Raw genomic sequence first — 26,059 nt, 5'->3', positions numbered from 1 at the left:
CTTCCCTCTTCCCATCCCATGGGCTGTACCTGTTTCTGAGAACCTTGTCCCAGATGTGCCTTCTCATCATTGAAAGTTAACAACCAGGACCACTCAGGCTCTGCCAGCTGAGGTCTCGTCAAGGGTTTGCACAGTAATATTAAAAATTTCTCACCACTACTGAAAATACTTCCCCACTTAGACTGTGGCACCACACTTGACTTTCTCATTTCCAGTTCTGGTTGCCCAGTAACCAAACCTTTCCTCCTGTGCCTTGCACAGCTGATAAACTTCTCACTTGAAGTGTTATCTCCTGAAAGAGACAATTGCGCCAACACTCTGACTAGGCCAGATAAATTTATTTTACCTACAACAAATTGCCTATTTAAAGGATACATGGAAGAGCAAATGGTTTAGGTAATGCCTGTTGGGGATAAATTCCTGCCAAGTTGAGACCACTATTTATTTTCTCTCATTTCCAGACATTTAAGTACCAGAGGTGATGATCCACCAAGCAAGAGTGTTAGAAAAGCACAAACATTCCAGCGTTTGCATATATTCCTCTAGGAAAACACTGGAGAAAGTCTGACTGGAGTGACATCTCTAAAGTAGACAGAGCATGCAGTTTTGTCCCGTGAGATGCACAGGCTCTTCTCAGATGACAGAACAAGGAGCACTTCACACCACCTCCTCACAGTTCTGGGCACCCCAGGGGAAACACTGCCTCTGTTTTTCTCTGAATTCTAACAAGAAGTCCAGAGTTTGCAAAGACATAATTCTCCCTTTATTTAATCAAGTTAATGGGCTTTTTCCTCTTCATTACCACGACAGACTAGTGGTTTCAGGGATGATTGTCCTGCATCTCTACATTTCCAACTCTACGTGTCCAATAAAAATGATCCACGATTAGTTTTCTGTTCAAAATCAAAATCACAAATGCATTTTTACATTTGTGATCAGATCCATGTCTTTAATTTCCTCTAAGACTCACTCCATGGTACCATGTCACACAGCATGGAACAAGGACAGTGGAATCCTGCCATGTCCCGATGCTGGCGGGGCTTCCCCTCCGGGGCATATCCAATTCCTGCTTTGGCAGACTTACACACTCCCCACAAACTCCTGATAAGGCTGAAGTGTTTTCCATCTCTCCACTTACTTGCAGCACTGTTTTAGCCAAGTTAAGATACTTGCAAGCAAATAAAAAAGAAAATATTGAGGCAACTTTGCACGGCTATGCACAAACTTCATGAGTTAAAGTGACACATTGAGGAGGGGAAGAATGCAGACCTCTCATAAAAACCACTGATGAGACTCCTGGATAATTAACAAGGGAAAAGAGAGAGTATGTTCTGCCTTGACACATGGAAGGAACAGACACAGCCTTAAAATTAAGCATCTTTTCTGCTCTCTGAAGTTCAGGGATGCTGATAAATACAGGAGAATTCAGAGAACTGAGAAAGTGAAGTGAAGGTGTGGGAATACAGAGCATCACCCTAGGCGACTTGACAAAGATATTGAACACAGACTTGATGATATTCTGAAATTATATTTGAGACCTGTTTTGTTTTGTTTTTCACATCAGTGAGTTACAAAGTTCTACCATATACCAGAATTAACCAATACTTCCTAATCTTTTTATTCCATATGCCCTCTACCAGAGCACAGGTCCTCAAATAATACATAGGCATTGGACTCCTACCAAACTCAATGGCTTGAAGCATCCAAATGGCTTGATTATCCATCTGCTAGGGCATCACAGGGCTGAGAATAAACTTATGCTGATCTTGACATGACAGAGCTAAAAACACAAAGTCTCATAGTCTTTAGTAAAGATACACCAGTTCATTGAAATTTCCAAGTTTTTTAAAATTGCATGTTTTATTTATTTATTTATTTAGAAGCAGCCCAGAAGTGCTGACTAGCGGAACAAATTATGCAAGAAAGCTGGGTTTTGTTGGGTTTTTATTGTTTTGGGGGTTTTTTTTCTGTTTTTTTTCCTTTAATCTTGCATAACCGACAATCAAAAATAAATTTAAAAATCTATGGTGAGACAGAAGAGTCCTGAAAAAACAGAACCTAATTGCTCATACACAAAAATTGCTGAGTTAGATGATTCACTGTAAAATACAATCAAATTACTTCATCCTGATGGGAACTGGGAGACCTCACAAAAGTTGAATTTCACAGACTAAATCTTATTTTCACCATCAATTAAAGCAGCATAAACCTAGAGAAGTTCAATCAAAGCCGATAGAGGTATATCCAATTTGCACTGGTGGTGCAAAACAGGTTTTGACTCCAGCTAGTTTTTTTGTTCACAGGCACTAAAACCAAACACAAGATATTCTTCTTGTCTTGGATGAGACAATTATTTACGTGGCATTTTTATGTGCATATGTTGTCATATCTCAGCCTAAATTTCTTCTAAGAGAATCCATGTTTTGCCATTACAGACAGCTAAGAAATTGTCAGAACCTTTCTAACTTCAACAGCTGAGATGGCAAGTTTATAAACAATTTCATTTTGTTATGATTTTCAGCTATATGCTGTAAAAGGAAAACCTCAGGATGGCTAATCCTCCATCTAAACATTGACTTTACAAAGGGAACGATGGACCCTCCAAATGTAGCCAGTGAATTACCTCAGAGCAGTCAACAGGAAAATACATTGTGGAAAATTTACTCCTTAAGAAGGAAATTTTTAAAACAAAAGTTGTATGAAAATCAGTATGAAAAAATGCAAACAAAAAGCAGCAGGTGTTTGTGCCTGTCCAAGTCCTTCAAAGAAATGCATTTAGTCTGAGATGATCTGCCTTTAGCAGGCAGATAATCTGCTGTGCTCTATGTTTCTGGTACCAAATAATGAAAAATATCTTGCATCTACTTGTAAAACTTGTATTTCAGTAAGAAAGCCTGCAAAAAAATGTTCTGCCCAAGAAACTAAGTTACATTTCATAAAGGTATAATGAAAAGTTTCAGGGAATCTTTCAAATGGGGAATGTTTTCCTGCTATGCAGTAAAAGATGAAAAAGCATCTCCAGAGACAAACAACTTCATTTTGTCTCCAGGAATGAGGGAAAACTTGGACTTATTTAAAGTCTACAGTTTAGCCATTTCAAAAAGAAAACTTACTTCTAATAGTAGCGAGCATCAACTTCTGTATTTTTCAAGAACCTGCTTCTCCAAATAAATCTTCATCATAAACAAATGTTTTTCATGCATACAAATGGGCTTAGGAACTACAGCTTTCCTACAAAGAATCAAGGTTAAAGTAGCTTTTCATTCAGATGTTGATACCCAGGTGAGAACACAATTTGACACTTGACTTCTAAACCTGTGTTTTGGGAGTCTCTGCTTCTCTCTGCTATTATCATCAGATAGGTTGGGGTGATGTAAAGGTACATGGTCCAGCAGCCTAACAGGAAAATCAGGGATTTGATTAGGATCACTTCTAAAACTTGTATTCTCAAGCATTTTCCACGAATATCAACCACATGCCTACAGAGCAAGACATCACACAGCCATTTCCAGTTCTCTGCTGCTTTGCAGCTCTTTTCCACATGCATCCCATCGAAGCAGACAGGATATTAAATCTTTTGAAACACTTAATCTTCTCACAACTGAGACTAGATTTCAGTAATAAACACTTGCTGTAATTTTTCAACCTTTGGGCCATTGTATTTCCAAGAAGCAAGGTCAAGATGGCATTTAATAAAAGGGTTGCTAGATTTGTTTAGTTCTTTCTTCCAAAAGAGAAGCCTTACAGAGGCAAGTAACAAATGGAACAATATGGAATACAGCCAGCATCTTCAGACCTAGTACACAATTAAGAGGAATCTGAACTCAGGAAATTTTCCCCTCTAATTCCATCCTGAAGATATATTTGTCCTGTATTAAATCTTCGTCAAGTCCTTGACGAAAATTCCTTGGAAGAGTTTTCTTTTCATTGGAACTACTTGTAACTGTAATGGCTGCAAGGTCAACGAAAATGTTTGAAGTCTACTTCTATTGGTACTTAAAAATATCCAGAGGTCTATATTGCAAACAAGGATGTATAAATAAATATACGTGTATGTTTGCCATTGTTGTTCCCAACTGCTTGTTTTCTACTGTGCTTCTCACTCTGCCACAGTTATTTTCACTGGAGTATTTCCAGTGATGTACCATTAGCTTACTCCCACTGTGGAAATACTCTGGATACTTTTGAAACATAAGAAAACAACTCAAAAATCTAATTTGTCTCTGGGTGAATATGAAAAAATATACTTTTGAAAACAAGCGTTTTTTCTTCTTATCTCAAACAGTAGTATTTTGTTGAAGTGGAATGACAGCAAATCACCAAAGTAAACAAAGTCTACCAAGCTATTTGAACATTTGATTAACAGCAATCTTTTTTGCTGTAGTAGGAACGCTACATCTTCAGCATTAGATTTCAAGTTCCAAGGCATGAATTAGGCTTTTCCCTCCATTTTATATCTGGAGAATTAGATAATACTGACATGTTCTAGAAAACCTTAGTGGGTAACTGAAAACAGAATTTGGCATGATACATCTCCTTGATGAGCGGAGAAATTAAGCCCAGAACCTAGAACTGGACTCCTGGCAAGTCACTCCTAAGGTTAAAACCCACTGCCTCCCTGGATCACAGTGCTCCCGCTGATGTAAATCCAGAGGGGCACCGTCAAGGACCCTTCCAGGCACGGTCAATAAAACAGCAAATTCAAGTATGGGTCAGTGCGAGGACAACAAACAGCACAAACAAGACTCTGGCCAAGAATCTCAGTTTGGAAAACGGGGCAGAGAACTCGCTTTGTTGGTAAGATGCATTCAATCTGCTTTAACATCTTTCTGCATTCTTTTTCTTTTCGTGGAATGCTAAGAATAATTATGAAGAATTCCCCAACTGACGCACTTTGGTGTAGGTCCAGGGAAGTTAGTAGAGCTATGGAAATGCAAACCTCTGCAAATCTTTTCATACGGCCTCTTTAGTGCACATGCAGGGACCAAGAGAGACATCCTTTAACAGAGGTGAGCTTCTAAGAAAAGTCAAAAAGAGACCAGTCCTGCAAACACATTCAGGAGGTGCTCTTAAGTTCCTGCGCCACAGAGAGAAATTTCTGCAGGAAAAGGACCTAATGTAAGATCAAATACAAGGAGAAGGTTTGACTGCACTTTGATCTTACTTCAAACCCAGGGGAGATCCAGGAATGCAGATCCGTCCTTAAAAAACATCGTGGGTAAAGCTCTTTGATGAGGTTATATGACAGCAAAATTTCCATTTCTCTTTAAGAAGTTTTAAAACTAAGAGGAAATATATTGGCTTGCTATGAAGGGTAACTCTTTCCCTTTCTCCTCATTGACCATATGTAGAGAAAAGAATCAGAGCCTGGACTCCTAAAGCAGACTCCAAATAGAAATGTCTGAAAACTGGGAAATGTCAGATTGTCCCATTTCCCTCTGTCATCCCTAATTTACTGCGCACTGAGGGAAGTTAGAAATGTAAGGAACTGAAGTGTGACACTGAGCAGGGCAACACTCTTAGAAGTAGCATGTTCAGTATCTTCTGCTTTGCTATTAGACAAGCTAGAAGCAGAGCAGGATAACGCAGAATAAAAATGAATCCCATGTTCTCTATTTCTAAACACATTCCACATGCCATGTTATGTTTCTTAATTTTAAAATCAGAATAGTTTGAAATGAAAATTTTCCCATGAAAACGCAAAAAAAAAAGCAAGAAAAAAACCAAAACAAAAAACCCCAACCCCAAATAAACAAAAAAGAACAAACAAAACAAACAAAAATCTATTTGCTATAGGCTCCTTATCTCTCCAGGCCTCCAAGGAAGCCTAGTGGAGTAGACATATACTTTCCTCAGGGAAAACAAAACAAACAAAAAAACCTGATAAGCTTTTAAAATCCAAATATGCATCCAAACAACCTTTATACATCTGTCTAAGTAAACATATTATTTTGCACACAAGCAGCCCATTAAATAACTGTGGTGGTTTTGCTTAGCTCAGAACATCAGCAAGGTATCTTTAACATCTAAGAGAAATTTAAACCCCTCAGAAGCCGTTTCAGTAGGCCTGAGGAAGTGTCTGAGGGGTGGGGAGTGGCACAAAGATGGCTCCTGTGTGTCCTGAGTGAAAGTTCTGGAAGTTTTTACATCAAGTCCAGCAGAGCCAATCTCTGATGGCTCTGAAGGTAATGGACATGCTGCTGGCCAAACCTGGGCCAATTAGAGATGTTAGTTATGCCTCTGTGAAAACATATTTAAGAAAAAACAAAGTAGTCACGCACTTCTTTTTAGCTGGAGGAGGAAGAGGTGGTAAAAATATGTGAAGGGAAAACAACATGGAGACACCAAGGTCAGTGAAGAAGATAGGGAAGGAGGTGCTCCAGGCCTCGGAGCTGAAAACCCTCTGCTAGCTGTGGTAAAGACCATAAGGGGAGCAGGAGGTCCCCCTGCAGCCCATGGAGTCCACAGGAGTGCAGAAATTCACCCACAGCCCACACTAGAGGAGCAGGTGAATGCCTGGAGGAAGCTGTAAACCAGTTGGAGTCTCATTGAAAGAGTTAAAGCTGCAAAGGCCTTGCAAGGGAGAGAAAGGCCTTTTCCTTGCTCCTGGGATGGAAGCAGCCTGGCCTCGGCTCAGGAGAGTCTGCACAGCACCTTATGGACAAAAACTCATGTTGCAGCAGAATTCGGGCAGGATGTTGCTCATGAGATTGGACCCACAACACAGAAGTTCCCAGAGGACTGTCTCTCGTGGGAGGGACTCCGTGGCTAAATAAAGGACCTCTCTCCCTGATGGACTGACCAGAGAACAAACCCCTTACCTTGCCTCTTGCCTGTGTTGTTGATTTGGAAAGAGGGAGGGGATGAGCAGAGGAACAGTGTTTGTAGTAGAAGAATTGTAGTGATGAATTGATTTATAGACTAAGAAAATACCCCACATCCTGCCCCCTACCTGAGCTGTTGGTTGGAAGGAGGGAGGGGGGTGAGTAGAAAAATGGTATCTTAAGATGGAGAGGGGTGAGTGAACAAATGGTGCCTGAAAAGCTTACTTTTACTTCTCATTTATCCTCCGACTCTGTTAGGTAATTAAATCACTTTGCAATTTTAAGTTTGGAGCCTGTTTTCCCTTTTTCTGTGCATCCTGCCATCAGTGTCCTATCTCATCTCATGAATCCAGTGTGTGTTTAACAGTTTTTTTCTTTCCCTTCTCCTGCATGTCTGTGGTAGGGGTGCCTGGCATTTAGTCAGGGTCAAACCCTGACAGTAACATATCAAGAAGTCAACATCTGAGACACCACAAGAGTCAGTCTGAGGCACTACCTGTCTGTAGACTATCCAGGCCACTGTGCAGATCAAAACCTGGGTTGGTCATGCTACAGAGCTGCAAGCAGCAGCCAGAGATCAACCCAGACTGCCAGGATTGTCTGTCAGCGACTTCTCCTTACTCCTGCCTTTGGAAGCTGCATTTAAAAGCACATATTCCCAGTAAGATTAAGCATTTACCAGACAGTAGCTTTAGTCCTGGTCCCTCAAGGCTCTTTCTCACTCTCCACTTCTCAACCACTTAGAACTACCAAAGACCCTCAACCCTGTTTTCACCTGTTTTTTTTCCTCTTCCCACAGATGCTGTTTTAAAGATTAAATAATTTTCCCTTTGGCTATTTTTGTTTCAACTCTCCAAGGCAATAATCTCTAAACTAAGGGGTTTTGTCACAATTCCAGGGAGCAATGTTTAGGAAACAACACCACTATTTTGGTGCAGCTATGATAATAAACTCTTTAGTGAAAATTGAGTATGATAATAACAATTGATTGAATAGGCAAGATGTCCAATTTACAACATACATTAAATGTATTCAATGTGATCACAGAAATATTCACATTCCACAGAGACATTGGAGCTCTGGGCAAGAAGTTATTTACAATGAAAACATGTATCCAATAAAGTTATTTGCTCTCTCTTAATAAAAAGATTCTGAGCCCACTTTTTTCTGGGGGTACTTTCACTTTTTGAGCATTTATCTATTTCTCATGAAATATTATGATAATACTTAATGTGTTTCTTCACCCATTTTGAAGATTGAACAATGTAACTTCTTTGACTTGCACACCTTGTTACAGAGAATTGGGTGGTCAACCTCCGTCCTCAAGGGCTGATAATAAGACGATGAAGCCATCATGAACACTGCAGTTTTACACTGGAAGCTGTGCACCAGTAATTTCTCCATAGAAAGAGAAATAATACACTTGCTAGCCCTATGAATACTGTCTTGTATTTCTCCAAACTCACACTCTACAATAACTTGCCTCTGACCTATAACAAGCTTATTCATTTTCCAAGAACAATCCATTTAAAAGCTCGTATTATAGCTTAGATTTTGCCTCTCTTTCCCACTTAAAACACTGTGTATGCACCACTTTGTCTCCCAGCCCATTCAAAAAGGATGGAGAAAAATTCTGTTTAATGCGTGCTTACTACAGAGTGGCCGCTAAAATTAATACAGTTAATACAAACCCTGTGTATTTCACCTAATTTCAATTACTGAATAGATCAACAATGAAAAAGAATGTGGTTAGAACTTGAAACTAACAGAGAAACTCAGAAGAACTTATTTTTAATAGCTGGATGTATGCTAAATGCTTGATGGTCTTGCCCTAAATTTTTTGAACCAGGATCAACAATGAAATCAACACAACACAATAGAAAACACTCTTTAAGGGAGAAGGATTTTCCAATACTAAGCTCTGAGATTACTGTCTAAAACTGAAATTGTTTTTCTCCTCAGCTGTTAAATAGAGCTACTCTTGAGGAGATGCAAACAAATTGCTTTCTTTTACTAGGCCAAGAAGAAATTAAGTCAGCACTGTATGGATTCTGCTTTCCATTGTTTCTTACAATTGGAACCACATAGAAGAAATGGCAAAGTTGAGCAGCAGAGTGACATTTGCTACTGTTAGTTTACAACAACAAAATAGACAACACAGAGAAAAAAAAATCTGAGCAGGCTTTGGGGAAAGCTTTATTTTACTGCAAATCAAAGTCAGCTCAACTTGTTTGGGATGGTAGGCACAATTAAAAAGAGGAACCCTGGAGTGACCCATGTGGGTCTGTATGAGATGTAAGCAAAACAAGGTCTCCAGAGAAGATGTCTCTGTCACTGACTCATGACAAAGCCCTGTGCCATCCCCAGCAGCTACAGCTGGAGTAACATGGGGGTACTGAACACTCAAAAAACCAAAAACCATCTCAGGACTCAGGGCACTGCAGTAGAGGCAAAATGAAAAGATTAAACTCAAGATGGTGAGCATTCAGCACAATCTCAATAAAACCCAAATGACCCACATGCCCCAAATGACCAGCATGGCACAAGAGTAAGTGCAATCTGAAATGAGATATATCCCAGGTACAGGGCAACTGCTTATCTGTAAATCAGCATGAGGCATCTCCCACATACCTCTTTTGTGTGACCTGGTTCCTCACACACAGTAAGTTCCCTTCCAAACACACAGCGACAGAAGAACATACCAGCACAGCAGAGGTCTCAAAAACCTGTTGCTCATATGTTCTTCATTCAGGGCAATGGTTTTCACAGCAGAATACAGGCAATCCCATATTACCTGGGATCTTTAGCAAGCCTGATCTACTTTCCCAATAATAGTTTAACTATTTCATGCTCAGCTACTTCCCAACAACTCTTTGTTGTGACAAGGAGCACAGGCAATCTGAACTGAGCTAGACTGTAAGGGAAATTGAAATATCTGCCTGTAAGTTGTCCCTCCTGCCCTTGCACAGAGACACACTTTACAGAGAGGGACAGAGAGGGAGAGAGATTTTCCAGACTGAGGAAGGAAGGAAGGGGAGAGGCTGTCAAGGGAAGATGCATCAGCACTTGTAGTTTAGCTCCAAGTGTAGTTGGGAGAACAGGAATCCTCCCTGGGGTGCATGTGTGTGGGTTTTTCTCTGATTTTGGCTGATGCTTTGTTTTCATGGTTTCAACTTAAATAGAAGCCTGGAAGCATTTAAATTATACTTCTTTGGGGAGCGATTACCTCCGTTCTGTCACACATGTATCTGTCACACATGTATCTGTCACACAAACCACCACCAAGATGGAATTTTTCTCTTTTTATGGCTCTATCAATTCTTTTTTCTGCTTGCTCCATGCCCCGGGTGATTCTGTCCTTTCTCCTCATTGCTGCTCCATATCTTTATCCTTCCATTCCTGCCTTTTCTCTCTTGCCTATTTTGTCTGCAATCAGTACAGCACAACTCAGCTCAATGGGTGTCTACCACAATGGGAGCAGTAATACAAGTATTAATAACATCCTGCTGTTAGCAGGAGAGACTACAATCACTTTTTTAAGGACAAAACAGCCTGACCTTAGGGAGCATATACAATACTTAGGATAATTACAAACGTCATGTTCCCTTTGGCGGCCTATTTTTATTACCTATTTCGTATCAGCCATGGGAGGCCCTGGGGCTACTATTTTGTTAGTCTGGAGTCTCTGAGCTAGACGACACGGCCAGGAAAGTCAGTTCATATTTAACCCTATATTCTGTAGATGAAAACCATAATGCAAAGCACCTGGGTTTCATTATCAATCAAACCACCAAGCAGGGCACTTATCATAAAGCTCTCAGCTTGCTAGTTCTAAAATTCTCCAAACTGCTTTGATGTGAACATCAAAAACTCCTGGACTACGTGAACGACCACTTGCCTGACCTCATCCTTTAATTAGCACATCCTACCTGAGAGCACCACTCACAGTAATTATGCAACATTCTTAAAGACCATTAATTAAATTGTTTCATTTTGGAGGGAACTCGCTGTTCAGAGGAGACACTGCAGAGGAAACCCACGGGAACACCAAGTTTTGCTGCAGGAGTCTCTGCTGCAGCCAGGGGCATCCACATCTGCTGGGATCTTAGGTATCCCTAACATCACCAAAATCCAAAATTAAGTTTCTTGTCCTTAGCACCTGAGACAGAAAAGTGACACAGAAAGTCATGGCCACCCAAATGTGCTATGGAAGCCTACAGACAATTGTGTGGTGTTGGTGCTACCCTTAACCAGCAGATATTTCACAATGTGTCTCAGTAGCTGTGAGCAATCCGTTCCTTTGGCAATAACAGCAAAGGAAAGTGAATGAAACTCAGGACTGAACGCAGTCAGAATCACAAGAACTTGAAGGTGCTGCTTCCAAAGCCATAGTGACAAAAAAACCCTACAAAAGCTAAGAAAATGTCTTGACACCATTGTAGCATACACTGCTTTGTAAAAGTGTAGTGTATTGAAGAAAATTGTATTTACAAATATGTACAAAATTCTACCCATGATGGCAATTCACTGGAAGATTTTTTTAAAAAATGTATATATATATGTATATTCTCTAGGCTTAGTTTTCGAAAACTGAAACAAAATTTGAAATCACGTTCTCTTTTAAATTTTCAGCAAAATTCCACCATGGAGTGCATTTCCCTGCAAGATAACTGGAGATTAGGCAGTACTTTGCTCTAATCAGAATAGTTTCTTGTTTAGCTATTATATTATAATATATCAGCTGGGGCTCTTTCAATGATATGGAAGAGTCAGCAAAACTTCAGAGAGGAAATGCAATAGCAACTATAAAAAAGAAATTTATGAAAAGTAAAGTTAGAAGATAAGACGACTGAATGTTATCCCTACTTACTTCAGCTGAAAGCTCCAAAACAACATACAGCAATTTTTTTCTCATGTTGGAAAGCTCTGCTACAAGCTTGCAGAGTATCTGGGAACCAGGAATTGCATATGGTCCCCAAGGGCATATTAGTGAAAGTGCTGCTCTTTGTGAAACAGCCACAATCCAACTTATTTGCAATTACTTTTATCTTTTAAGGATGTGCAAAATGATACAATCTATAAAAATAGTAGGCTTCACCAGCAGTATCAGCATTCAAGAGGGTAAAAAGAAATGCTTTTTCAGGCATGTGATCTCTGTTTAGCATCAGAACTAAGTGGGGTATAAATATACAGGCATTCTCTTTCACAATGCATTTGAATTGTCTTTTTGTTATGAAGTGTAGAACAACTTTTTACAGTAGAATTATAGAAATCTGGAATGCTGGGAGGGCCTATGCAAAATACAAAATACCTGTAGCTGCTAGTTATCATATGAAGAAGCTGGCAACCTACACTGAAATGTGTTCACCCTATTTAATAGACCTTTTGCTTGCAAAATACTAAAAGAAAAAGTTACAGATTAAATTCTAAGCCAAGACTTAAGGGCCACAACATGGGGCTTATTTGGAGATATACCTAAAGATTGGTTTATCTTTACCAAGATTTGACCACCATTAGCTAGGATTGCTCTGCTCAGCACCCTAATTCTAAACTTCTTACTCTTCACTGGTCCCTCAGTAGGAAGGACCAGGAGCAGTCTCCATCCTTATACACAAAAGATTAGGGTATAACATGCCCTTGCATGCTTAATTTTCAGCAAAAAATTGCAGGACAATACTTACGGTGATGTCAGAGAAAGATGGATAATTTCTCTTATCATGTCAATAGTCTATTAGTTTAAAAAAATCTGTTTTGTTGATGAATTTAGACTAACAGTTTCATCTGAATAAAAAAAGAACAAACCCAAACCTTCCCTTAGCCCATTAAGGCAAATATTAAAATGTTCTTCCAGACTATGCAGATCCAGGTCCAAATTTTAATCTGCCTGATTTATTAATTCTGGTTTCCTTAATTTAACTTAATTTAACTTATAAAAATTTTCTGAGTAGTAGCAAAATTTCTTTCACATCAACTTACAGCAATATTTAAGTGTCTAATAGGCAAAGAGATGGGCACAGTCTGGGGATAAAAATATTCTCATTTTCCTATGTTTCATGCTTGAATGTTCCTACAACTTGTAACAGTTCCCACTAGCAAATGTTTCTAATGTCGAGTCTGTATGTTGCCTTTCTAAATAATTTTCACTACACTCTCTGCATTCTAATTGAATAAAATATTTAGCTCTCCTAAATACATACAACAGTTACTGAGATGATCAAGTTTGCTGGTTTAAAAAAAAAGGGAGCAGCTTCAATTAATAAACTGTACCAGATTAGACACTGATCCTCCTGAATTTGGAAGTGACATCACTACTACTCCCTTACGGGAATGCAGCTACACAATCAGGATGAAGCAAGGGGATGCCTGTTCCAGATGCTGCTTTTCCTCCTGGACCAGAGCAACAATGTACAGTAGCACTGTTTGAAAAGAAAATGAAGGGAGGACTATAATAAAAAGGACTGCTGCAAGGATGCACAAAAATGAATTGTCACAGGCACTGGAGAAAACTGCAACATTCGTGTAATTTTTCATGTCAACAGAGTGCTTAGAAGTCTGTCTGAGAGTGAAACAAGTTAACATCATATCCAAATAGCAGACGACAGTAAAAAGAGACTGGGGCTTCATATTCTCATGCTGCCCAAATTTCTTAAAATTTGATGAAGTTTTGCATACAGTAGGAATTCAAAGTCTTACTGGACCATGCCACATCAACATATCTGCAGAAATTCTTCTCCATACCTACCTGATGGGGACATTAGTACTGGGTACTTTGTGCATTTATATACAAGAGTTTAAGTGAGATTTCCACAGAAAAGGTTTTGTATAAGCTCCCTCTGCTTTTTGCATCTGTTCCTCTGTACTCTTATGAAAACAAATACAGAGGATATGTAGAAAAAAAAATACAAATCAAACTAAACCAAGGGCCAGACTGCACACATTCAAAAGAAGAAAATACATCTGATTGTGTATGTGGTTGCTATGACCACGGGGAAAAATGCCAGTATATTCTCTGTGCTTGGCCCCACTTCTGGCTTGGCCCTTCACTTGGATCATCTTTAATCATGAGTAAATCTGGTTAAAAAAACAGAAAATCAAGAAATGTTTTTTGTGATGAAAAGATGCTATTTTTATTGAAGCGCTTGAAAACATGCTGATTTTCATTACAAATTCCAGCAGGAGGAATAAAAGGATTAAATCCTTTTCATCAAGAATTTTGTCAGGAATTTTGATGTCTAACTTCATATGTATTCCTTTTTTTATTCAACTGATTGCACAACAGATCATCAGTAGTGGTGCATGCTGCCTTACGCCTGATGTGTTATGACATAAGATAAATTTTGTGTCAGTTTGTATAATTTCTACACAAAAGGTACTTTAACCTAGAAAAGAAGTTAGGTGTGCCTGCTAAGAGTAAATAGAAGCTGACATTAACTATCCCTTTATCTACCTCTAACAATGCATATAAATTACATAATTATTGTCATTAAGAAATGCTGTGAAAAAAGATGTCTAAGAAGATAAAAAATGAAGTGTGGTAAGAATAAATTCTAGAACATCACAATCAAGGTCATCTGAAACCTGGAGTGAAAGCTCCTTAAAGCCACAGCTGAGTTTCCAGAAAGCTGAAGTTCTTTAAGTGCTGGTTGTCATTCCAGAGATGAAAACTGAATCCTTAAGCTCATGAATGTCCTATGAAGCAAAATCTGCCTTGAGGCACCACGGGATTAGTCAACACTTGCAAGTTTCCTGTCGTCTTGTTAACAACCTCAACCTCAAAATATTAATGAATCTTACATTAAAATGTGTTCTGCCAAGGGTAATCCCACCTGCCTGCTGGGAGCACACCTTGCCACCAGGAGCAGTGGGGATGCTGCTCTGCTCCTGGGGTTCAGCACCTCAGGTGGCTGATGCTGCTGGTCTGTGCCAGAGTGTGGCACAGCTCAGAGGGGCAGGACTGCCAGCAACTGCAGCACACGTTTGTGCTCTGTGCAGTGCTGCCCTGCTGAGCCACACATCTCCCCCTCAGAGATGCTACCGCGCTCTTGGGCACGTGGACATCACAAAACAGACCTCACGGGGTGGGGAATGGAACCCTTGCTCGACCTTAAAGGTTCAACCTTGAAAATATGTGATTACAAAGAAATGGAATATTTTCTTTTCTAAAGCAAGGCATACCTAGCAGTCATAGATACAGAAAAGGTTTGAAGTAAAATAGCCAAGAGTGCAATGGAGTAATTTGGAAATGCTCATTCACACAGACTGTGGTGGTTTGGGACAGTAAATATCACTTGGGGCTGTGCAGAGGGAAAGCTGGGGAGGGAGGGAGGTTCATCACAGCCAGAGCCCAAAGGTCAGAAATACCTCAGGGAGGATGAAAGAAAACACAAGTGGGACTTGGCAGCTGGACAGAGTCCCCCTTTCTTTGCACAGCAGTCCACAGCAGACAGTGGAGCTTATGTAGTCCTCTTCCATCACACACAAAGCAGAACCACTTTCCTCAGATGGATTTTGGGACATGCACTATGGAGCAGGATGGCCATGTGTGTGCTACTTTATGTGCTCCCACTCCAGCTTCTTCATTCAGTAGCTCTCCACTCAACACAACCTTGTCCACCCCAGTGCTCTGCTCTCAAACCACAGAAATGCTGCAGGTTCAACCAAGTACCTGCAACACCTCCCCTGCAAAACTGTCCCTCTCCAAAAGGTGTTGCCACTGGGTGATACAGAGCTGCTTGTAGGAGGGCTTTGCCTCAACTTCACAGGGACAGGGACAGAGAGAAGATAAGGGAAGTAGGAAAGGGTGGTCTCCATTCCCTGCAGAGCACTTCCCAGAGACGGCGACGAAGTTAATGCTGCCAAGAACTGGGCAGGACACTGTCCCAGGTGCCTGTGGCTGCTGGAGGGCAGCCCTGACAGCATGGGAGAGGGACAACACTGCTGCACCGTGTGTCTGCAGCTCTTTGGAACTCATGCCAAATAGAAGAGAAGAAACGGACAATCTCTGTAACACTTTCTACATGCGTTATCGTATTTTTGGTATACATAAGTGGCTCCCTGCCACATGCAAGCATACACACACAGGCAGAGCACAGTTGCCTCCACAATGCAACCTCTCACAAGAAACAGCTTTCATCCATGAAACATCTTGTTTGTGGGGATGGGGCTAACCCAAGGGCATCAGGACAGGGATACGTGTGTGCTCGCACTTTGTGTACAGCTCTTCAAAAAAGCACATCCACTGTCAACTGTTCTGGACAGCTGTCATCATTGAAACAGATGATGTTTCTCAAACACACAGCTGAGAAATGAAAACTCATTATTAGATTCATCTTACTTAATTTGAGAGGCCTCTGCCAAATTTGTCCCCCAGAGCTGGTTGCTGAAGAAGTTAGTCACTCTGAGGGTATGATTCATCTACCTAAGTTAAGATGTCTTTTGTGTGGCATAAATCCGGTCCATCTCACTGATTATCCTGCAACTGATGCAGCTGTAGCTCCAATGTACTCCTGGACACCCAGGTCAGAGGAAGCCTTTCTCGCCGTGTCAAAAACTGTCGGTGGCTAGGATATCGCAACGAGAACCACACGCACCCTCTCCAGCGATGTCTCGGAGATGACGTTTGCAGCGAGTTGCTGAAACCCTTCCCTGGGACAACTGCAGGACTTGCCAGGGGAGATGCCGAACGCGGGAGGGATGTGACCAAGTTACCTGCAGTCGGCATGCCGGGGTGGGCTTGCACAGAGCGGGGGGAGACAAACAGCTGCCACAGCTGTCGTCCCTGCGCCTGACACCAACACGCGTGTGTCCGCCGCTGCCTTCCCCGCGGGCAGCGAGCCCCCAGCCGCGGACACGCGTGTGCCCCGCGCCCCCTCTTCCCCTGTCCTCCGCGGCCGCGGCGCTCACCTGAAGCAGGTGGTGAGCTCGCCCGTGGGTTTCAGGCAGGGGTAGCGGGTGGTGGCGATTTTGTTCTCGGAGCAAACCTCCCTGCAAGGAGGGGAGTCGGAGTATTAGGGAAAAAACCATAAGGTAGGAAAAAGAGAAAGAAGGTAGTGGATGGGGAGGAAACGCACAGAAGCAGCCTCGCTATCGCAACACCCACCTGTCGCCGTCCTGCGGCTCCTCCCGGTAGGTCCAGGCATGTCCCAGCGCCAGGAGCAGCAGCAGCAGGAGCGGGGCCAGGCTGCCGGCCGGCCGCCCCATCGGGCCGCCGCTCCCCTCCGCGCCGCGCCGGCTCTGCCCGCCCCGGCCGGCGGCGGGGCTGCGCCGACCCGCGCTCCTCCCGCCCCGCCGCGGGGCCGCCCCCCGCCGCCGACAGATGTGCCCGCGGGGAGGGGCCGCGCGAGCCCAGATGTGCCGGCAGATGCTGCCCCGCGGCGGGGCGGCGTCCAGATGTGGCAGGGTCGCGGCACATGTGCGGTGGGAGCAAGTGGGCATCAACACACAGCCCCCCCAAGCCACGCTCCACTCCCGAGCCCCCCGGCTGCGGACAGCACGGGAAAGAGGGGGAGGAGGGTGCCCGACCCAGAGTGAAGGGGCCGGAAAGTGGTGGAAAAGTCCTAAGCGGCCGAGGTGATCAGCGGCTCTCGGTGCACCATCACTGATGCTTTCCAGATTCGGCTTTATCTCAAATCTCTTCCCCAGAGGAACAGAGCAGTTCAAAGCATCTCTGCTGCGACGGCTGTTTATCCTTGTGTACAGCTGCCACTTCCCCACCATTCATAAAGACCGAGATTGATGACAGCAGACTCTGATAAAGCAGCGCATCAGGTCTGGCCGTTGTACCATATCCTGTTTTCACGGTTAAACTGCTTGGGACCAGGGGAGCAAACCTGCAAAGCGACCGTGCCTTTGCAAAGTGTTCAGCAGATGCATTGGCTTTGATCACCACATAGCTTCCTACAAGTACTAAAAGCTCCAGGGATGTGAGGGTGTGCAAATCACCCTTTCTAGCACTTTCACCTGCAGTATAAATGACCTTGTTTTGGCAGTCAGGAATATCAAGGAAATGTGAGCAACAGATTGTACTTGTATATCATTGCAGCCAGAAAAGCCAGGGATATGCAGGTAACAAACTGTAACTCCTCTGTTAGACCAGTACGGGAGTAATAAAGGGGTGTAAGATTTGAGCAACACACTTCTATTTTTACCCTTCCCACAGGCAATATTTAAACAAGTAATTTCACCATTCTGTGCCTCAGTTTCCCACGTCTCTAAGAGGAAGTTACTGATAGCAAAATAAATAAATAAACAATGCAGATCCCCATATATGAATCAACTATGATTAAGCTGTTAATCCCTTTGGTATGTTGTCCAGTACCCTCAAAAAGGCTAATGATACATGAACTGGGAGACTCTGGGATTTTTCAGAAGTTTTCCCTGACTTACACAGCATCCCGTGTCACCATTTTCTGCTGCTCGTGCTGTGAACTGCCAACTTCAAGATATTTCTCTCGTCCGGGCAACACTGCACATTATCTCTATTCTCGTGCTCAGTTAAGCAAAGGAGTGCTGCAAGGCAGATTTTTTTCCCCACTTGTTTTGGCTTTTGCTCTCAAGAGGATGTTCAGATGTTTATTCTGTCATAATTACCTCTTTTTCCTTTATACAAATAATAAGTAAGCAAAGGCAGGACTTGCTGTCTTGATGCCAGAGAAAGCTGTGAGTCTTTCTCACAGGGCTAAGCCTCTCCCAGACAACCTCTCCTGATCTGGAGATAATGGGAACAAAAGCAGGACCTGGGTGCTGGGACCCAAGGGCTCAGGAGACACCTGTCTCCACATCGTTCCTTACCCTCCCGCTCCAAGCAGAACGTATCCAGTGACAAGGTCTGAAATGAAGAGAGGTTTGCGCTGCTGTAACCCCTGTGATGTCTGTCTATAGATAACAAAGGATTTAATTTAACACATTCCAGAAGTGGTCACAGTCCCTCCCCAAAAGCGCCTTTTTTTAAAAAGAGATTGAATCATACCAGAACACAGAGCCAAAATCCTTTGCACGATTTTCAGCCCAGACCCAAGTGTCATGAATGTAGAAGGACTTTGATTTTAAAAGGCCTGTATATAGGCCTGGCATAAGTATGCTTCCAAAAGGGTGTTTATTTCCCATAGTATTTGCCACTCAGTGCAGATCTGATTCACTACCTGAATTACTTAACTCATCTTCCTGCTTTTTCTTTAATGCTTGCCACCCACATAGCACTGTATCAACATACTGCTATCTTTGTAATTAAAAAATATTATATTAACTTACATATGTATTTATTTAACCCATGCTAACAGACTTGCTAATTTAAAAATTGTAACCTGCAGGTGAAGCTAATCCTGTACTCAGCTCTTTCCCAAAGCAGGGCCCAAAGTTTAATAAGCAAAACAATTTCAGTGTGAACAATAGTTGATGGAAAAGAGAGGCTAAACAGGTTAAATATATTTTGCAGTTGGTAAGTATGTTGCAGCTGAATACATTAAAGTTGTAGGTTTGGTCATTTTGCTTCATCAGCTCCATCTCAGCTTTAATGACCATGCAGCCAGGGTCATCCTGAGAACAAGGCTTTCGTCCTGAAAAGTGTTGAAGGGTGACGGTGGTTAAGGAAACATGGAAAAGTTCCTGTTGCCTCAGGGAAAGAATGGCTGGGGCTGTTTTCATATATAGTAAATAAGCAGAATGGGATTTCTCGTGCGAGGGATGCTTTTCCTTGTGCGGGGTCATGTTAGTTTTGACTTGCCCAACTCAAGCACGTATGAAGTTGATTAAGCTGCACACTAAACTTTGGAACGCTCTCAAAGAAAAGAATGAGGAATTCAATATAGTAAAGTGCTTATCAGAAGTTTTATTTATACTGTTTACATAGGAAGAAGATGCATTGTTTCCTGCAGTTCATTCATAATGATGTGGTTGAATTAGCAATACAAATTCAAGTTTCTTTTCTGGATATTGGTAGTAACTGGAATAGCCTAGAAGTAAGCCTTGATCACTGCCTCCAAAGAGGCTCTTTCTGTAGTGGAAAGGCACAGCCTCAGAACACAAGGAGAAAGCTGTTCAGAGCACCCCTGACTCTTTAGAAATACACTGAAGTTGTTTGCATGCATGAAGATCTTGAGCAGCTATTAAATATCTATTACCCACTGACCTCCACCAGAGCAGTTGTATTAGGCTCACTAAAAATGCATACAGGGGATTTGGAAGTTTAATATTGATCCTAAACATAGAAGATTATTTTTCCTCCTTCCTATTTCCACCTTTAAAAGAGCTATGACCATGATGTTTGGGGAGGAAGGGTGGGAGGAGGTGGGTTCTGGGATTTTTTGGTTAGTTGGTTGATTGGTTTTTTAGATATTTCACTTCAGTCTTCAGAAGTATGCACTGTGATTATTCTTAATCCATTTACAAATTACATTTTCACTGGTGTATTTTCCATCTGCTTCAAACATAAAGCAAGTAACCAGTTATTGTAAATACTCTTAATACCACTATAGCATTGTGTTTGCATCGAGTGCCAGGTCTCCAGCTGTCAGCTTTGACATGCTCGGATGCTGTAAACAAACAGAAAACAGAGATTTTCAAGAACATCTTGGGCAGATAATTTAAAAGGCCTCATGTTGGTCATTCATGGATGAGGCTCCCTTCCAGGTGAATGCCCAAACTGAACCTGGAAGTCCAGATCCAGACCTCCACTTTCAAAGAATATTGCCCAGTCCAAGCTCAGCTGCAAACACTCACCCAGGCTTGGGCAGTGTAAAGATTTCCCATGGCATAGCAACTCCAGCAGACACCTAGAGCAGTGTCCCCTCTCACGGAAAAAAAGCCAGAATCAGATAATAGAGAGAGAAAAAAAATCCTCAATAATTATATATCTCTCTCTACACAGAGGTGGAATTTCTTCCTAACATCTACATGACCAACAGATCTGGTCCATAAAAGGCTGCGTGAAGCAAGGAATAAACAGGCAGAGCAAAGGTTGGGAGTGAATGCAAAAGCTCCCAGAAGTGATTCACTGACAGCAGGTCTGGGACAGGAAGGAAGACAGAGAAAGTGCAAAAAAAAAAAAAAAAAAAAAGAGAGGAAGAAGCAGAGGAAAACCAGGGGAAAAAAAGAGTTAAAGAAATGCCAGGGAACCATAAGATCAGCCATAAGATAAATAGGTATTACATCCTGAAAGAGGATGGTAGAGCACCCAGCAAAGCATGTTTTAGTGCAGGGAAAGGGGGTGCTAAGAAAACAGTGGCATAGTCACAGCAGCACCAAGTTATGTTTGGGTGGCAAAGAGCAGGGGACAAGGTGAAGAAGGACTAAAAACTGGGGAAAGGATGTTATGCTTCTTACCTCTTTGTTCCAGCCATCCTTTTGTAACTTGAAAAAGTGGGAAATTGTGAAAGTTGAAATACTTTATTTATTTTGCCTAGTAAGTACAAGGGGCTATCTTAGTTCTGGAGCCCAACATGTGAAATAGCCAACAAAACTTGCAGCAAATAAAAATATTGAGGCAGAGAAAGATACTCCTCATCACAAACACTAGAATGGCACTTAATCCATCTAGGAGACAAAAAGTGTTTGCTTTTTTTTGGAGGCATTTTTGGTAAAACATGTCAATGAAGGACCAAGGCAGTTGAAACGTGATGCAACTGTTTTGAAAGTAGCAATGGAAAAAAGGCGCATCAGAAAACATGAAATGGTGATCATCAGGCACTGCCTCCTGAGAGCATCACAGCTACAGAAAGGAATTGCTTCTATTTCACAGATAATTACAGGGCTCATCTTAGATTAGCAGCAAAAATAAACACCTTTTGAACATATCAGCTAAAACAATAACACTGCTGACCAAGAAGAAAACACGTAAATGAGAGCACTAATCCACCAAAAACAAATCCTGATGGATACATGGGACATGGCATCACACTAACCAGACCTGACTTATTTTTTCAGGGGTTAGGTTTGAATTCCATTTTGTTATAAGAGATTAGAGCTGAAGAATGTGAAATCTTCCATGGCATCCCAGCTATCAAACACCATCGACCCCTGCAGCTCGTATGTGCTCCTTTTCAGTCCAGGCTCCTTTGAAAGGCCTGGGACATTGCTCTAAGTGCATGGACAGCAAGATAAACAGATCCCTTCTATCCAGTCTTTGTAACAGTCAGAATTAAGGCACAGTGCTTCTGAAGTTTACAATGTCATCCACCTAAATTGGTCTTTTGATGAGCATCTCATAGCAGTGTCGTGTTCTAGAAGTCCTGGATATTGAGGAGGAAGGTCACTGACCCAGAAATCACTTTTTAAAAACATTCCCACATGTATGTAAAAGAAATGAAATAGGTGGGAAACTAGATCTGATGATACAAATTGAACTAAAATTTGAGCACTTGTTCTGTTGTTTGCAGAGGCACATCATGGTGGCAGCACAGAGGAAGATAGTCCTGGGAAGTATTCCTTCTTTTCCACAAACTAATTAGGTGTCCTTTGACTAAAAAAAGCTGTGGGAGCTCTGTTCTAGTGTGCAGGCTGTTGGCAAGGAAGTGCAATACTCAAGACTGTTGCGTGTCCATGCCACCAAAAGAGCTCATAAATGGTCAGACTCTGACACCCTCAACCCATCTGGGATTCCGATGGATCCCCAGCAAGGTAGTGGGGTTGATTTTGCAAACTCTGTGCCAAGTAGTGCAGAGGCTAGACATACATGCTTGAGCAAGAGAAGATCTTAGTAAAAAATCCACGCTAATGGAAAATTTACAAATAAACAATGTGGTATTTGTTTGTTTTTAATCACCTATGGTTAACTGACAAGCCTTTATTTTGGAGTATAGAACACTGCTCATAGAAGAAAACAGTTTCAGTGGTTTGCAAATGCTAGGAAAAATGTTCCAGTGACTAAGGCAGCAAGCCTCACTTGTGGCTTATGTAAAGTCTAAAGTAATTATTTGTCCTGATGACAGTATCAAATAATTAAAATAGACATCTTTAAAAGTGCAAAATATACTGGATGGTTATAGATGTTTTACTCTATAGAATATGTAACTACAGTTTCCTACTTGTTCCCAATGCAAATTTCCTCAAGGTGTGTTGCACACTGACATTCCTAGCTGCTAAACCAAAATTTTTCTTTTATGGACCCATCCACAGCAAGTTGCAGACAGCTTGGGTATCTGCCATGGTCTGGTCCCTGTAGATGGAGCCTCCCACAGCTTTGCCATCTCTCCTGCGGAGCAGGAAACATTATCTCATGGGCTGTGCAGCTGGTTTGCAGCTCTGGGCTGACACAGGTCAAGGCAGCTCAGGTAGCTGTAGTTACACCTGCAAAAAAGCTGCTTCTCCACAGCTCACTGCAGCATTCCTTCAAAGTACTCCCATACTGGAGCTGTGCAGGGAAGCTGAGGAAGGCCTGTGACACAGGGGGAAGCAAAGCAGCCCTCATGCTGCTCTGCTCATGGCAATCCTTGGAGCCTGTGCCAAAGCAAATGCAGCCTGGAGGCTCTGTACACGTGTCCCTGCTGTGGCATCTCCCCCCAGATGTGTTTGCTTTGGCTCAAGCTCCTGCAGAGCCATGGGCACTCTCCAGTGGTAGATGCATTAGCACAGATGCAACTGGATAAAAATCCCAAAGTTTTTGGGCCTTGTTGGGGAGTGCAGATTCCTTGCTCATATAGCTGTGGAATCGTAGTTCTTGTAGCTATGGGCAAAACCAGGTGCAGGGAGGCTTGAGAGATGCCACAGATTGAAATTTGCCTCTCCTGGGGTGCTGACTGCACCTGCCCTCCTTGGAAAAGCTGGATCACACACTCATGCAAGCACAACCCCCCACCCTTACCTCTAAATCTACCAAGGAAGGAATTTTTTAACTTTCATGTAATTTATAAGCGGGAAAATGAAGTTTACCCAAACATAACCCTCCTATATTCATGGTCTGAGGCAGGTTATTTAAACTGAAAATCAACCTGGGTGACAGTGGAAGCAGCAGCTTTGCACTGGCAGTGCAGTTTTCCCTGACATGGAAATGGTTGTATGTTTCATGCTTTTCATCTCCTGCATGCTGGTTTTGCCACCTTATTAGTCCTGATACATTTTTTCCCTCTGATTTCCTTCTAAATGAAGCAGCTTCTACTGGAGTTTCACTCTGTCCCTTGCAGCAACACATGTAACTCATCACAGAAATGGGCTCGATTCAGACCAGTCACCCATCTCATTGAAGTTAATCTGGCAAAACACAAGCAAAAAAAAAAAAAGGAGAATACGACCTTCACTCCACAGCTTGTGACAGCTCACTCACTGCTTATTTATTCTGCACTCCTTGCAAAAACACTCCACACATTCAATCACATCTCAAAGAAAGGGGTCAAAAGGCAAGTGTTTTTAAACTGTCTCGGTTAAAGAGTCCCTTCCCATTAAAGCTGTGCTGGTTGTGTCAGAGATAAAAGACAGTTTTCTATGAGGACTGACCACTCTGACAAATCAACAATAAATTTCTCAGAAATAGGCTCTGGCACATTCATTGCAGGGAAATGAATCTCCAGGCACCCTCCATGATTAACAGTGAACACTTCCTAATTCTGTGGATGACTTTGTGAAATGTATATGAAATTATCTAAAGCTTTCAGTGTTTATTTCATGATTAATTGTACTGCTTCTGGCCTGATCCCTGCAGTGGATGGCCAAAGATGAAGAAGTTTAAGGCAGTGATATGGGACACTTGTAGTGTAGAAAATAAATGATGAAAAAGAATTGTAAAGATATACTCTTTTGAGCTTGTAAAATTTCTGTTTTCAGTGATGTATATGGGAGATTTCAGAGTCTGTCAAGCACAGGGAGGAAGCAAACTGAACATGTTGGGAAAGATAATTTTCCTGCCAGAAAAGGGGAAAATCAACATTCAGATGTCCGTTTACTGAGGTGTTCATTGTTAGGATAAATACAGAATTTTGCCTTGAGAAGGACCTTTCTCTCCAAAACAAGCAATTTACATCTGGTTTGACTTCAGGCTAACGGAGTCCTAATCCCTGTCTGTCACTAGAAGGCTGATTTGCCTCAGCGAGGAGTTGTGAGTGCTTTTCACCAATTAATCTGAGATACATTCTTTCCATGTTTCCCCCTTTGCAGCTCCTTCCATACCACAAGCAGGCACACCTTGATCTCCTGCCTCTTGAAAGAAGGTCACTTGAAAAGTCTGGCAGTGCCCAGTGATTCATGATGTACACATGCCAGGTACATCCTCAAGGAAATACACAGTGAGGTCTCCTAAGGCCTTGGGACACTGTGATAATACGGATCCAAGTTCTTGCGAAACACAAAATAAGTCAATCAGCTCTATTAAAGTGCTTAACAATGTTCAGCATCTCTCAGCAGAGGTCTGGAAGGACCAAAACACTGGAGAATTAAGTTACACTGTTCTTGTAATTCCACATGGTCTTTTGGAGCCAGAAAACTGTATTTCAAAACTGTGGTTCTCTTTTTTTTTTTTTTGTTATGTATCAAGTAATAGCTTTTCCAGGTCTGTGCTTCAGTCCAAAAAAAGAAAAACAAAACCCAAAAAGACAGACATACAGAGAAAAAAGTATCTGTGGAATGATATCTACTTTACATTTAGTTTGATTTCTCAAACAGGTGAGGGGGATCTCAATACTTCAGAAAATAACATTTCTATATTATACCTCTGCAACCATAACTCGTCAAAGTTAGGTCAGCTGTTTTTCTGTCTAAAAAGTAATGGCCAGAAAAAAAAGAGCAAGCAAAGGAGCAATCGTGATTGTAATTCACTTCCACTGAACAACAGGGGAAATTAGCAATGCATACCTTGGCACTTAGCTGAACCAAGCTGCTTTTCCTTACTGACTCTTCTTTCAGACTTCCTGTCAAAATATTTCCTTGAAATACGTTCCTGGTGTGTGGAGGAGCTATTTATAATCTACAACACTTATTTTTGGATTAAATACATGTAGGTGGCTAGTTGCCATGAGAGCAAAGGGGGTGTTCAATGAATTACAAGAACTTGTATGAAATATTACCCTTGGGATAAAGCCTTTCCAAGCCGAGCAGCCTGCAGGAGCAATCAGACTGTCAGACATGGTGTCAGAGCAGGCACAGCACACAAACTGGCTGAGGGGTGCATCAGCATGGCCTCACCCCACCTCTGCTTTCTGCCTCTCCTTCTGAGGCATCCCTCCAGATCCTGTCCCAGCTTTCAGGCCAGCACTCAGGAGCAGCCAAGGAGCAGCTCAGGAGGGCTCCTGCTTATTCAGTACCTGCCTTGATTT

At 42.0% G+C, this 26,059-nt stretch overlaps 1 protein-coding gene across 1 annotated transcript in view; it reads right to left on the bottom strand.

Moving 5' to 3' along the window:
• CCBE1 (collagen and calcium binding EGF domains 1) overlaps positions 1-17,082 on the bottom strand; it is a 97,786-nt gene extending 80,704 nt beyond the window's left edge. Inside the window, exons 1-2 of the mRNA XM_085043706.1 lie at positions 16,924-17,082; positions 16,728-16,808 (exon numbers count right to left, since the gene is read on the bottom strand). Of these exons, the coding sequence (XP_084899832.1) occupies positions 16,728-16,808; positions 16,924-17,024 (182 nt within the window). The 5' untranslated portion in view covers positions 17,025-17,082. The remainder of the gene's footprint in view (positions 1-16,727; positions 16,809-16,923) is intronic.
• Between the last annotated feature and the right edge of the window lie 8,977 nt (positions 17,083-26,059).

The sequence above is a fragment of the Lichenostomus cassidix genome, chromosome Z (genome assembly GCF_008360975.1).
Source record: "Lichenostomus cassidix isolate B80296 chromosome Z, HeHo_3.0, whole genome shotgun sequence".
NCBI classification, from domain to species: Eukaryota; Metazoa; Chordata; class Aves; order Passeriformes; family Meliphagidae; genus Lichenostomus; species Lichenostomus cassidix.
Note: the sequence above shows the minus strand (reverse complement) of the source record. Positions and strands in the feature narration are given on the sequence as shown.